This window comes from Manihot esculenta, chromosome 13 (assembly GCF_001659605.2).
Source record: "Manihot esculenta cultivar AM560-2 chromosome 13, M.esculenta_v8, whole genome shotgun sequence".
Lineage (NCBI taxonomy): Eukaryota > Viridiplantae > Streptophyta > Magnoliopsida > Malpighiales > Euphorbiaceae > Manihot > Manihot esculenta.
Genome location: NC_035173.2, coordinates 8770277 through 8784449, shown reverse-complemented (window position 1 = coordinate 8784449; position 14173 = coordinate 8770277). Strand labels below are relative to the sequence as shown.

At 29.9% G+C, this 14173-nt stretch overlaps 1 protein-coding gene across 1 annotated transcript; it reads right to left on the bottom strand.

Annotated features, from left to right (window-relative positions):
- Positions 1–2153: 2153 nt before the first annotated feature.
- On the bottom strand, positions 2154–11411 carry LOC110629128 (lysM domain receptor-like kinase 3). The gene is made up of 12 exons (XM_021776037.2): positions 10450–11411; positions 9821–9854; positions 9683–9687; positions 9405–9560; positions 8804–9000; positions 7334–7423; positions 6257–6350; positions 6030–6181; positions 5861–5952; positions 2925–3063; positions 2646–2744; positions 2154–2555 (listed from the first exon to the last, which is right to left on the bottom strand). Exons 1-12 carry the CDS (start codon positions 11078–11080, stop codon positions 2391–2393), a joined length of 1854 nt encoding a protein of 617 aa, XP_021631729.2. The 5' UTR covers positions 11081–11411; the 3' UTR covers positions 2154–2390.
- Positions 11412–14173: the final 2762 nt, after the last annotated feature.

The window sequence follows — 14173 nt, the reverse complement described above, 5'->3', positions numbered from 1 at the left end:
TAAGTCAAATAAGAAGTAAGGTTCGGATCTACAAACAAAGTTATAAGATCTTTTTAAAACGACATGCTGATCATCAAGATCCTTCTAAACAGGTATGAAGTGTGGCGAGTCTTGATGGACACAGATAATTCTGTTAATCTCCTCATCATAAATGTTGTTAATAAGTTAGGTTTGAATAAAAATAGCCTTATCAAGGTCTTCTACTCATTAGTAGGATTAGAAGATAAGATTATGGTAGTATTAGACACCATCAATCTCCCTCTAATGTTGGGTGATGAAAAGTTCGGGAGTTTATCTGCGAAGTTCGCAGTGGTATATATCACACTTACATACAATGTGATATTCAGCTGTGCAGTTTTAAATTGTCACGGTATAATTATTAATATGAGTGATATGTATTTTAAGTTACCAACTTTAGAAAGGTTAGCTGTGGTTTGAGGGAATCTGAAGATAGCCAAAGAATGTTAAATGGGAAGATGACGAAGTTGATGAGGGGTTTGGGAAGGAAAGGGTTGAGAGAGGAAGGATACGCCATGTATATATATACAATTTGATGCATTGATCAATAGTGTTCAATGATTTGAAATCAACATATAGAAGATGGAAGCATATATTGAGAAGAAAAAAAAGTTGGTGTCTTGTTTAGCATTTTGTTATGTCCAAACAACAATAAGAATTTTGGTGGATGAAGTTCTTAATTAATGTTTTAAATTTTGTTATTAATAAATCTTAAATTCAATTTTTTTTTTTACTAAATTTTATCGTAAACATATTAAAATAAAGTAAATTTATGCTTACAAACTGTATTATCATTACCACTCTACTTTTTATGGTCTAAGTATAGTTTTAATATAAATTAGTGTCTTTTTTTGTTTTAATCTAATAATTTGAATCTTAATATATTAGACTAAATTTTGAAGATAATAAAATTTTCATACAAATTTAAAGTTAAATGTGCTGGATTTAATACCACATCAGTAAAATTATTCATTAAATTTAATTAACCATTAATTTTACAAAACTTTATTTAAATTTTTTAATTAAAAAATAATCATGTAAAATGAGGAATTAACGTTTAATCCATTTTTAACCAGTCAGATTAATTATTAAAGTTTACTGTTTGACTTGTTTATATGTTCATATATATATATATATAAAGCTTGTAATTTTTGTGTTTTAATTATGTAATTCAATTTACATTATTAATTAGACTAGTTTTTAACCACATTATATATACTCATTATTATAATTGTGACCTATTGTTTTATATATTATATAATATTACAATACTATATTAATTTTTAATAATTATTTAAAATTTTAATTATTTATTATTATTATATATAATTATGTTTTAATTAACTTATTAATTCTAAAAAAATAGAATATTATTATATTTTAAATAATTTCTTTTAGTTTCAATGGCATATAAACATAATTTTTCATGTCATAATAATAGATGACCATATATCTTTAAAATTTTATATTATCACTTAAGAAATTAAAAATTAACTTTAATAATTTAAAAATAAAATTATCTCCCATTTCTATATGATAAAAATATCAGGAGCAATCTTACTAATTTTATTATTTATTTTCTTCTCTTACTTTATATATATATATATATATATATATATATATATATATATATATATATATATATATATATATATATATATATATTATTTTAATTAATTAATTAGATTATATACAAAAACTAAAATTATATATTCTGATACATTAAAAGAATACTTTTAAATGTGGTTTAAAAAAGTGCAAAAATTTAATCAAATTAAAATTTAGTTTGGTTACTTTTATATATGGAAAGAATGTTATTCAGAGTTTAAATTTTTTATTTTAAAAAAAATTAAGAAATTACAAGTAAATTTAAAATATTAACTTAAATATTAATCATAATCAGATTATATGAACCCTTTTATCACCATTTGATTCTATTAAACACTAAATTAATATAATCTATGTCTTGTATATTCTTCAAATGTTAAATCTAAATATTTATTTATTTTTAAATATAAAAATAAAAAAATCAGTACTCACACATTTAGTCCGATAGTAAATGCATAAAAATAAATTTAAGTGTATCCGAAAAATCTCAGATTCTATTTACCCGATTCCCATTTCAAAAAAGAAAAAAAAATCAAAAAATTAAAAAAGCTTTATAAGCATGCATCAAAATGATTAATACAATTCTATGTTGCTTCCCCAATTTTCAACTAAACATTTACATACAACATTAACATTTGTGAGTGGAAGTGAAAAATTAAAGGTGTTGCAAGGAGAAGAATATAAAAAGAAAAAAATGGAAGAGGAAGAAGAAGCAAGGAAAACCTCAGTAGTACTTGATAACCATAGCCATAGCCTCTGTCTATCTATCTTCCTGACATTAAATTGACAAGAGCTTGATTTTCATAGAAGGACCCAACATCCCAATCCTCTGTTGATGATGAAAGAGTCATTAAGGCAACCACAATAGACCTCATACTTGGACGTAAGTGAGGATTCTCATGCGTGCATGCCTTGGCTAGCTGTGCCATCTGCAACCAAAATAAACTCAGTACTTGAGCATCTCTCTAACCTTAAATTAAGCATCTAAGACCCTTCTCTCTGTAAGATATTCTTCTTACCTTTCGGACTGAATCGAACGGGTAGTTATCTCCAAGCCTCGGATCGATTAACTTGCATAGCTCTTCTTTAGGATCAGGTTCATTCAGCACTTCTTCAAACTGTGTACACATTAATGAAGCCAATTACTCAAACCATGGCAATTGAGAAGCTAAGATAAACTTCATGCTTAATATATTAGTTCAAATTCAGATTTTAGCAGAGCCAGATCTGTAGTAACTTGTGCGCATCTATATTTATACACTAATCTAACTGATAAAGAAAGATGGAAGAAAATTAACCAAAGCAACAAGGCCCCTTGTTTCAGAACTAGAACCATTGATCTTAACAATAGCTTCCTTGGCAGAAATGAGTTCATAAAGGACAACTCCAAAGGCATAAACATCCACTTTTGGAGAAACATCACCATATTGTGCATATCTGCGGATAAACAGAAAATTTTCATCCATATTAAAAAGGTAAATCAATGGAGACTTTAATTTCCCAATTAAAAAATAACTTATAATTGGGGTGTGATCCTTAAATTTTAGTAAAACATGTAATTTAGTCCCTATATTTTTAAATTTAATTATAAAGTTTTGTTTTATTACTAAAAATAGTCCTCCTTATTATAATTCTTCCCTATATTACAAATTGATTCCTAAACATTATAATAACTTACAAATAAGTATTTATATTTTTTACAAACTAATCTCCCATATTATCTAAATTTTTAATACCTTATGTTTGGTAATAAAATAATAAAATACAAACTAAATCAAAAATCTTGACACAATATGCATCATATTCAAGCTCGAAGAATTATTTTCCTGACTAACTTTTCCATTCTCAGTGATTTTTTATTTAATTAGAACAGAAAAGAAATAATAAATTTTTATTTAATTGTTTTTCATATATTAGATATTAAAATTCAATAATCAAAAGATTAATTTGTAAATATAAGAATTTATTAGAAATTTTAATGTTCAAGACCAATTTTTAAAAAAATAGAGATTAATTTTAATTAAAAATATAAAGTTTAAATTAAGGGATTCTTTTATTAACAAAACAAAACTTTAATGATTAAATTTAAAAACACAAGGACTAACATATAGGTTTTACTGAATATCAAGAAATAAATTATAATTTATCAGCAATATTTAACAGTATTAAGGGAAAAACTTCATTTTGTTAACAGCATAAAAGCACAGGAGCCTTTTAATTAAGACCCTATTTGAATATGCGTTAAGCCGCATGATAATTTTTAAAATTTTCCCTAAAATAAATATATAATTATTAATTTATTATATTATATCATTTATTTTATTATTTAAATAAAAACATTTTATCATTAAAATAAGAAAAAAAAAAGAGTATATATAGAGAGAGAGGGGTAAAGTAGTCTTTTTATTTTGAAAGAGCGGTTTGCGATTAATTTTCATAACTTCTCAAAATGCAGAAGTTCAAGAGATCTATCAGCTGAGCTAAACAACAATTTGTTAGAGTAAAGTGGTCGTTTATTTTAAAAGAGCTGTAGCTAATAGCGAACTGCTCTAATTTCATAACTTTTCAAAATGCAGCAGTTCAGGAGATGTATCACCTGAGCTAAATAACAATTGGTTGATGGTTTTATTGAACAGATATGGAGCAATTGTTGATGATGAAACCTCCATCAGCTACTCAATAACTTTAACCCAAACGCCCTTTGACGATAGATTAAGAGGATGTTTGGTTCGACTGCTAGATGCATTTGATAACTGACAGACATATAAACAATTGAACCCAGGTGTTTGAACTTTTTAAAAATTATCTGATAGTTAATAGGCACCTGATATGAAGCCTAGAAGCTGCATTTTAGATTAGAGTTACAATTAGAGTTGTTTCTCATCAATTGATAGTTGATTTAACTTTATTTTTTATTAGGACTATATTACCTTTTTCAAATTTATTAATTATAGTTTTTTAAAATTAATGTTTTACATCTATAATCTTTTAAATTATAAAACATAGTTAATAAAATAAAAATATTTAAATAATAATTAAATCAATTATATTATTTATTATTATTGGACAAAGAATTATATGCATAAAAATAATAATATTTTAAAATTATGCATTTAATTATTATATATGTTATTATGTTGTATAATAAATTAATACTTCTGTAAAATAATTTTTATCTTCCAATCCATTAAAACAAATCTCTTGTATTATTTTCAAAATCCTCCCTGACATATCCCACTCGATTCTCTTTCCAGTCATTTTCTGCCTGAAATTCTTCCTTTTTCTTTAGTCATTGAGATACCAATCTAAAAGGTCGCCCTCTCCATCCAATGATACATGGGCTCAAAAGGATCAGAAACAAAGTGGCCTCATCCAGAAATTCTGAATATAACTCTCCATGAGAGCAATTTCAAAGGAACTTGTCCATATATACCAATCAGAACATATTCTAAATCCTAGACATTAGCAGCCTCAAACAATTCCTCAAAGACATAGAAGCAGGAATAGGATCACAAAATGATAGAAGCAGCCCAAATAAGCCTGCTTCAATTATGGGGCAGAATCCACAACCATTGAGAGTTTATATAGAAAGAAATGGAAGGGCAAAGGAATAAAGGAGCTAGGAATAGAAGAGTCCAGATTTTTCCAGCTGTAGAAAAAGACAAGCAAGGAAGTTATGCTGTTGAAGAAGACTCCCTAGTGGCAATCATGAGACAATATTCCTTTGATGAGTCAGAAGTATGTCATATAAATAAGTTAGGTGTAATGTTGTAGGGCATGCTTGGTATCAGTAATTTTATTCAGCTGTGTCAGCGCTAGACTAGATACTGCTAGGCGGGAGCTCTTTCTCCTGGGTCATTTTATTTTCCTTTTTGAGTTTTGAGATTAGCATGAGGAATAGAAGGTTTATTGTAATTGAGAATTGCTAGAGTTATTCAATACACAGCCCAGTTATTCCAATCTATTCTCTGTTTCTCTATTTCCTGTGCCTAACTCTACAATTATTGGTCTGACCTGCCAGATCTTTGTTCACACTGTTCCCTAAGTGCATAACAACAGACCTCAGGATCTTTGTTCAGATCATTATAGTTGGAGATAGTTACCAAAAATATTTAAACCAGCAAATTGACAGGTTAAAATTGGATCGTCACAAGTTTTAAAATTGCACTCTTCATGAGTCCTAATAGGCTAATACTGAGATTTTATTTTCATGTCAATTAGATAAGTTTCTTACTCCGGTGGCATGTATCCAAATGTACCCACAAGTCGTGTGGGGAGTGATCCACTTCCAACCTCCGTCAGTTTTGTCAACCCAAAATCTGCAACCTGTATTGCAAACGATTCAGTAGCAATTTCAAAGGCTTTCAAATGGATCACCATCACAACAAAGATGTTAGTACAACCTTTCCCCGGAAGTTCTTGTCAATTAATATGTTGGCTGACTTAATATCACGATGAATATAAACAGGAACAGTATGCTCGTGTATATATTCAAGGCCTCTAGCTGAATCAAGGGCAATTTGCACCCTAGCAGACCAAGGCAACGGATCCCTCCCTGGAAACAAGCAATGATGTTATTAATACCATTATATACAATCAGAAATGATCTACAGAATGCACATTCTCTCACCAGAGCCACGCAAATGTTGGCTTAAGTTGCCATTCTCTATGTACTCATACACTAGGAAAAGAGAACCCTCGACGCAATATCCAATCAATCGAACCTGCAGTAAACATAGTTGTTATCATGTAGTGACTACAAGGTAAAAAAAAATCCAAAATTTTTATTGGAGTGTTCATAATTGCTTGCAGGTAGAAAGAACTGTTGTGTAAACTTACATAACTGCAAACAATAAACCATTAACTTGCAAAATCCTTCTGGCAGGAAACTTGATATTTATCCAACTTATTAGACCTTTGCTATGTTTGAGAGAGGGAGTACATTGAACGGAGAGTGAAATTGAAAGGAAAAAGAAAATAGGACCCACATGAAAAAGAAAAGAAATTTGTGGGCTAGTATTCCCTTTGCCCTTCCCCCACTTTCTTCCCTCTCTCAAACAGCTCCTCAACCTTGAACGTGAAGTTAATGAAACTATATAAATGTCACAGCTTTGTACTTCTAAAAGTTATTTTCAGCATGTAACATTAGGTGCACTTTTATTACAATTCTACATCTCTGAAATTTCGGAGACACAAATCTTTCTATGTTTATTTATTTGACATAAACACTTAAAAACTGTTTCATACATTGCCATGGTAAACAGAAACATTTTCTTCTAAGAAAAGATTTTGTTGCACAAAGCAAAGAAGGAATTAGTACATTACACTAAACATATCAAAACTTATATAACAAGACTACAAGGCATAGCAACTTATATAATAACCAAGCAGGGAATGTAGACTGATCTGGTCATTCAAACAAAGAACATAATTTTGCTTGGGTTCATTAAAGTCTCAACCCAGAACCAAATTAAGCTCGTATTTCAATTGGATAAATGAAATGATATGTAGACATTTATTAAGTTCATGAAACAGACAAAAAGTAACTATGAAGTCTTCAATGTAACATCAACAATTAATCTGAAAACTGTTCTAAAATAAAATTTTGATAAATTTACTCCAAGTTAGCCATGACGACAAATCAAGAACTCTTATTCTTCTTTACAAGCATAAATGCTATTTCTCGTAACTGAGATAGAAATTATACCAGGTTCAAGTGATGAACATGTGTTAAAACCTTTAGTTCAGCAAAAAATTCTTTTGAAGCTTGCATGTCCATCTTCTTGATTGCAGCTTTCTGCATGATAGTTCCAATTTATGGGTGTTAGGAATAGAGATACACACAGATACAGACAAAAAGGAAAGGAAAATCAGCGCATGCTTCCATCCTTTAAAAGAAAACACAAACACACACACACATATAAAGAAGATGAAATTACATCATAACAGAGTATTAGCAAATGCACCATGGACCAGAAGAACACTTGGCAGATAGCTAAAGAAAGTGCCGAAACACATTTCCCTATTTTCAAGGTATTTGTAGAAAACTTAGTCAATGAAAAATATTTTCCTAGTCATGGAAAAACTTAGCAATATTCAAGGAAAATTTTACTTGCATTAAATGGAAAGTCATCATTCAGACTTCCAAAAATTCACTAAAAGGGGAATCATTATTAAAAGAAATCATCATCACTTATTACCATGACCATCACAATTCACTCCTCTTCTTTTGTCTACTTGTTTTTCAAAATTTGCTATTATTCTCAAGTAGCTAGTCGTCTAGTGAGAAAAATATTAAATTCTCATAAGATAAACACATTTTCATGGTCATCACAATTTAATTTGTTGAAACAAAATAAAAGTTTTTCTAATATGTTCCAAATGATAAAAGAAAAAAAAAGATTTTGTTTTATAGCCATTTAATGGAAAATAATTCAGTTCCTCAGTTAATATCTTCTATTAAAAAGAATTCCAAAGACCATTTATTTTTCTATCTATTTATTCATTTTGGAAAGAAAGAACACCTTAACCTCCCCACTCTCCCCCCCCCCCCCTCCCAAAAAAAAAAAATCCAACGACTACCTAACTAACAACATAGAGGATGCTAAAACAGCAAAGTTAACAAACAGTGCTTTCCAGTTCAGCTTTAACTCGTGTAGATGCAAATTAACCAAGATGTTCTATTTCTTCCATTCTTTCCAGGATAATTTGCTTCCTCATGCCCAGTTTTGGTGCTTAACTTCACTAGACTGTCACTTAGCCTACATAATTGTATTAAGCTGCCTCTATAAGTCCTGAATTCCCCCAATCCAAAATGTCTATAAAGCAAACAAAGTTGCCCAAAAACAAATTTCACAAAAGCTCATAATCAACATTCAAAGTCATTTAAGTAACACTAACACTTATCATTCAATTGGCTTGTGTTCTAATTGTTATTATAAATAACACATTCAAATAACCTCCAATCTCATAACAGGTATATTTTATATCCATCCCCTGCTGGTTTACATCATGTGGTAAGAATACCATTTAAACAGATAGTATAACAACTTTTTACAATCTAAAGATCTTTTAAAACTCAGCCAACATGCTGATTTAGCTAACATGGAAGGAAAAATGCACAAAGTTGAAACATTTATTCAACAATGATCTATGATAAACACCACTGACTACAAACCTCGCTTCTCAGTTCTGCATAATACACAGACCCAAAACCACCTTCGCCAATCTTATTAGCCGTGCTGAAGTTATCAGTAGCCTGGGCAAGTTCTTCATATGAGAACTCCACTGATTTATCAACCGTTATGCCTGTAAGAACTGGAGATGGGGCCAGACCGGTCGATTCCACAGGTTTATCGGAGTTACTTCCAGGAGCTGAACCAAGAAGGCAGGAAAGGTCAATTATTGAATAAGCCCAATTATTCATACTATTTCATTCTCCTCCTATATACAAGAGAAATAATAACTGCAAAACAAGATGATTATGTTTCTAGGTATTCATGCGGAGGAAGAGAGGGGGGGATAATGGATCAAGAAGAACAGAGTATTTTATAACAAGAACACATTGAAGGACACACCTATTTGCAGCAAGCAAGAGATTCGTTTGGAACACATATTAAAATTTACAATATGAATAAAATATTTATAACCTAAGAACTTTTTTTTTCCTCAAACATAAAATGAAATTTTGTAAATTAGAACAAAGTAGACGCGAAGTGAGCAAAAGCAGGCTCAATTAGAGAAACTTCCAGTGAATTCATTAAGCACTTCCATCAAACCTTGCAAAGTTTGAGCAGAGAGATCATGAGAACCAGACAGCAATGTCGCTTTCTTCAACTTCTTCCGGTAAAATCCAAAGTACACACAAACTCCTACTATCAGCACCCCAGCTACTGCCCCTATGGATATAACAGCAATAAGTCCACCTGCTATCCCTGCTTATATGAAGGTACAGTGTAAGTTCATGAAGCATGAAGTTTGCGTTATAGCATTGCTGCCCAAATATCAAAACATGAAGATATCATCACAAAAGCACATGCAGAGAAGTTCAAACCACCTGTGCTGCAAAAGGAAAAAATTCAGGAAAAAACTCAAGCATTTAATAATTTGTATTGATAAGAAATCCCAATGTAGTCATGTGGAGTAAAATAAAAGAAATGAATAAAGATATTGTGAATACAGTAACTCAAATTACCTTGATGTCAGAGGACGGTAGCTATTATTTTCATCTGCAATACAGAAACAGTTTCAGTGAGTCTCATTCATAGCATTTCCCAGCATATATAAAATACCATTTTCATGAGATTAATATATCTCATTTTAATTATAATAAGCATAACATAACTTTCTATCTGTGTCATGATGTGGGGGGAGCAATTAACTTTTAGAAAAATGTACTGCCCATCGACATCTACAAGTTAAATATTCACTTGCCCAATTAAGATTTCCTCTTATATGCAACAAAATATCAGTAAAAGGCAGTCTAAGTTCAAAAAGCATATAAATTATATCCAAGAGAGCAAATCCAACAAAATTTTCAATAACAAAGGCATCAACAAAACTTTGTTCAATCTACGCCAATAACTAAGCATGCTAAGTGAATCTCCCACTGTTACAAAGGAGGAATCCAATGTAAGCTTAGGTTAGAACATTGATTAGGAGGATAACAGAACCTAGATTAACATTAAGAACTTAGCAAACAAATGTCTTTAGAAAATACTAAAATCTCTAATAAATCCCACCCCAATCAAATACTTTCTACGTAAATCACTAATCATAAATCACTAACCCAAAGCACAGAGATTCTTAAATTCTTCAAATCACCTTTGCCTGGAATATAAACCAAACCACTTCCTTGACTAAAATTGGCACCAACATTATATCTCTGCAGCAAGTCAGCACTGATATTGGACGCACTTGCAATAGAATCAAGAGTATCAATAGGCCGAAGTGGGTATGTAATAAACAACCCATAATCCTTTGAAATCGAGCTATCCCCACATGAGCAATTCACGGTAACATTAAGCACACCGGTGTCCGGTACGTTATTCTCCGGATAGCTATTGAACTGCTTCAACCAGTTAACCGTGGTCAAGTTAGAATAGTAAACACTAGAGACGACGTCGTAGGTGTCACCAGATTTCACGTTATACTGAAACACGTGGCCAAGAAATTCACCGTTGATACAATCACAGGGGAACGGAACGTTGATTCTGATGGACGCTGTGAGACTGTCCTTGCTTGGTACTTGGTCTCTGTTGTAGCTGACGATTGTATCAGGCGATTCAATAATGTACGATTTCATAACATCCGAGATGAATGTGAGGTTTGTTTTCTGCCAGACGTAATACGAACCCAAAGCCAAATCGCAGCCTCTGGTGCATTTGGACTCTGCGAAGCAGCCGAAACAAAGCAGCAGGAAAAACCCACAAGCGAATTCCGATAATGAATTCATCTAGGGAATTTTGGGTGAGAAAGAGGAGCAATGAAGAAGGAATTTGAAGCTGTGAAGTGTTGACTGGGTGTTGGTTGAGTTTGAAATTAATTAATCGAATCGGTTGATAAAGATGATGATGATGATTAAGACTTGCTGAAATGGACATTGTGGTAAGATTAAAGAATGAGATTAACTATGAATGAGGATTAAGAGATTGAATTATTGACTGTGTCGTGTTCTGAGTTCATCGCTGGAGAATGCTACAGTGAATGAATGGATTCACGCGGTTTTCTAGTTTCTGGTCTTATGGGTTGATGCTATCAGACGATGGAATGTGGACAAATGCAACGTTTTGCGAGGAATGACTTAGCGGGATTGTTAAACACGCCTCTAAGTTAATAAAAAATTTTAATTTACTTTATTATATTTTCTAAGTAGATTTTTCTAAATCTTCATTGTGCATGTAATTCTATAAGGCCCTGCTTTAGAAGTTTTCTTAATTAAATTATCTCAATTAAATAAGGTTTATATTTTTCCACTATTATTTTAAAAAAGCTATTAATTGGTAAAAATCATATTTTTAAATTTAATTATAATTATAATCAATTTTAAAATGGTAAAATTTAAATTTTTAAATTTATTATAATTATAGTTCATTTTTATAATAATTTATTAATTTGAATATAAAAATTTAAAATTTTATATTTAATTATAATTATAGTAAAAATTTCAATATTATATTTAAATTTTTTATTTTTTTATAATTATTTATGACTAACTTTTAAAATAATTCTTAATTTAAAAATAGATAAATTTAAAAGATTTTTTTGGAGATTTTATATTTTAAATTAAGGATTAGGATAATAAGATTTAAGTGCTTTTAGAATATATAATTAATTAAAGTTAAAAATTAATTATATAAATCTAACTAAATATTTAAAAAGATAAACACATAGTGCGATACTTGTACTAATTTAAAAATAATTAAAATTATTTTAAAGATGGATTATAATTATAAAAAAAATAAAAATTTTAAATATAATATAGAAAATTTTTGCTAAATTTTAGACTTTTTTTATCTAATTTAACAAATTATTTTAAAAATTAATTATAATTACAATAAATTTAAAATTTAAAGTTTAATCATCTATAATTAAAAGTTTTAGTATAAAGCAAAGTTTTGATTTTTTTATCAATATAATTTTTAAAAATAGTTTTATCACTTTAACTTTTAAATTTTAACATAATTATTATATATATCTTTATATTTTTAAAATTAAATATTTTATTCTCTAAATTTTAAATTCATCCAAATTAAAAATTTTTTTCAACATAAAATATATTCAATTAACAAAAAATAAATAAATATTTTGAATTTCAAAAACATCCTTTACCGCCCTACCCATCTCAAGTAAATATAATATTTTTATTTTCATTTTCACCTTATAAATCAAAACCCAAACAGATCCTTACACAAGTCAATTGACTATCTAAAGCAAAATGAACTCTTCCTCAAGAAAAAGATATCCACATGGATAGGAGTAGCTGGGTATGTCTTCTTCTCCATTATATCTATAATTCTTGTCTCAATACACATTGTTCCATCTCAGGGATTTTGCAATGCTTATGAAGCTGGTGATCCCCACATAAACATGGCTTATAATTAATATTCTGAAATTCAGAAAATAAAGTTTACGGGTGTATAAACTTGGTCCTTGAAGAAGGCTTCCTCCTCCTTTTATTCATTTTCCCTTACTTATTAGTGACGCCTAACGGCTTTTCCACTACAGTGACATCCATCCCTATTAGATAGGTCCGTACGTGCAGAAGTGTCAATTTTCTCACATACGTCAGACAGGCAGTCATTTAATTTTCTTCAATGCGCATGCGAAAAAGGGCTGCGTAAGGACTGGATCAGTTTATTTAGCATCATATCTAGTCTCTGGGCTCAAATGCGACTCAACCCGTTGAGCATTTGATGACCCAAACCGGGGCCGACGGACAGACCTGCCTAAGATCGTTCTGAGTTCTAGACCTGATTTATTCTTGCGGACCTTGACTCAGCCTAAAAAAGGATGAGAGGGCCAACGATTATAATAATTATGACAAAATTGATCTCTCTATGCTAGCTGAATTGTGTGAGAAAGAAACGGTGTCCGTTTTTATTGCTTGTATACTAGCGCAAGATTTCAAAATAGCCCAATTGACTTGCACTTACCTAAAGAGTGATGTCCATGAGCCAAATTGTTAGCGCTGCAATTGGCTGTGTGATGGCTCATCTCAACTTCTTCCTCTTGTAAGAGGCATTTGACGTTGGGACCCAAAAGAAGAATTTAAATCTCCTTATGCACTAATCTATACAAACATGATAATTATTGGCATTCAAGGATTATCAGCTTTTCCTCACTATTGTTTGTAGATTTGTTTATGGCTTTTTTTTTTTTTTTAAAATTTTGCAATAGTAGCTAGCCTCGTGAGTGATTTCTCACAAAGAAAAGTTGGACCATGGGTATTCCTTCCGATCATCATGGCATTGCCCTTTCTTATTAGGGCATTGATATGCATCCTTCCTCTTCCAATAATCATGGCATTATCCTATAAAGAATACCATGAAATAGATGAAGTTGAGAGAGAAGATGAGGGGAGAACTATTATTATAGTATTTCGGTTGCTGTGTAGAGAATCACCGCTAGTAATAATTTCTCTACAAGGTCAGGTATAGAGAGAGAATGGATGAGAATTAAGGATTTAAGGGGATAGGAGAGAGACAATTAGATTAGGATTTAAATTAAAATATTATTAATCTAATCAAGGATAAAATAGTAATTTTATATACCTCTAACTATGTTTATTAACTAATGGAGAATTTCTAATTTGGATGATTTAAAAACTCAATAAAATAAATATTTAATTTTAAAAATAAAAAATTGACTCATTACTTATGTTAAAATAAAAATAAAAATATATTATATTTTTTTTATTTTTACATTTAAAATACAATTTTTTTCTTAAATTTATTATTTTCTCAATAAATTAGATAAAAGATAATATATATATATATATATATATATATATATATATATATATATATATATTTATTTATTTGTGAAC

What these genes read in the sequence shown, in the direction of transcription:
- LOC110629128 (XM_021776037.2), bottom strand. Translation starts at nt 11,080, where the DNA reads ATGAATTCATTATCGGAATTCGCTTGTGGGTTTTTCCTGCTGCTTTGT. An exon ending in ATGTTCATCACTTGAACCTG is followed by an intron (nt 6,351 to 7,333) that starts GTATAATTTCTA and finishes TGTTTACTGCAG; the next exon opens with GTTCGATTGATTGGATATTG. An exon ending in CAAGGGGCCTTGTTGCTTTG is followed by an intron (nt 2,745 to 2,924) that starts GTTAATTTTCTT and finishes ATGTGTACACAG; the next exon opens with TTTGAAGAAGTGCTGAATGA.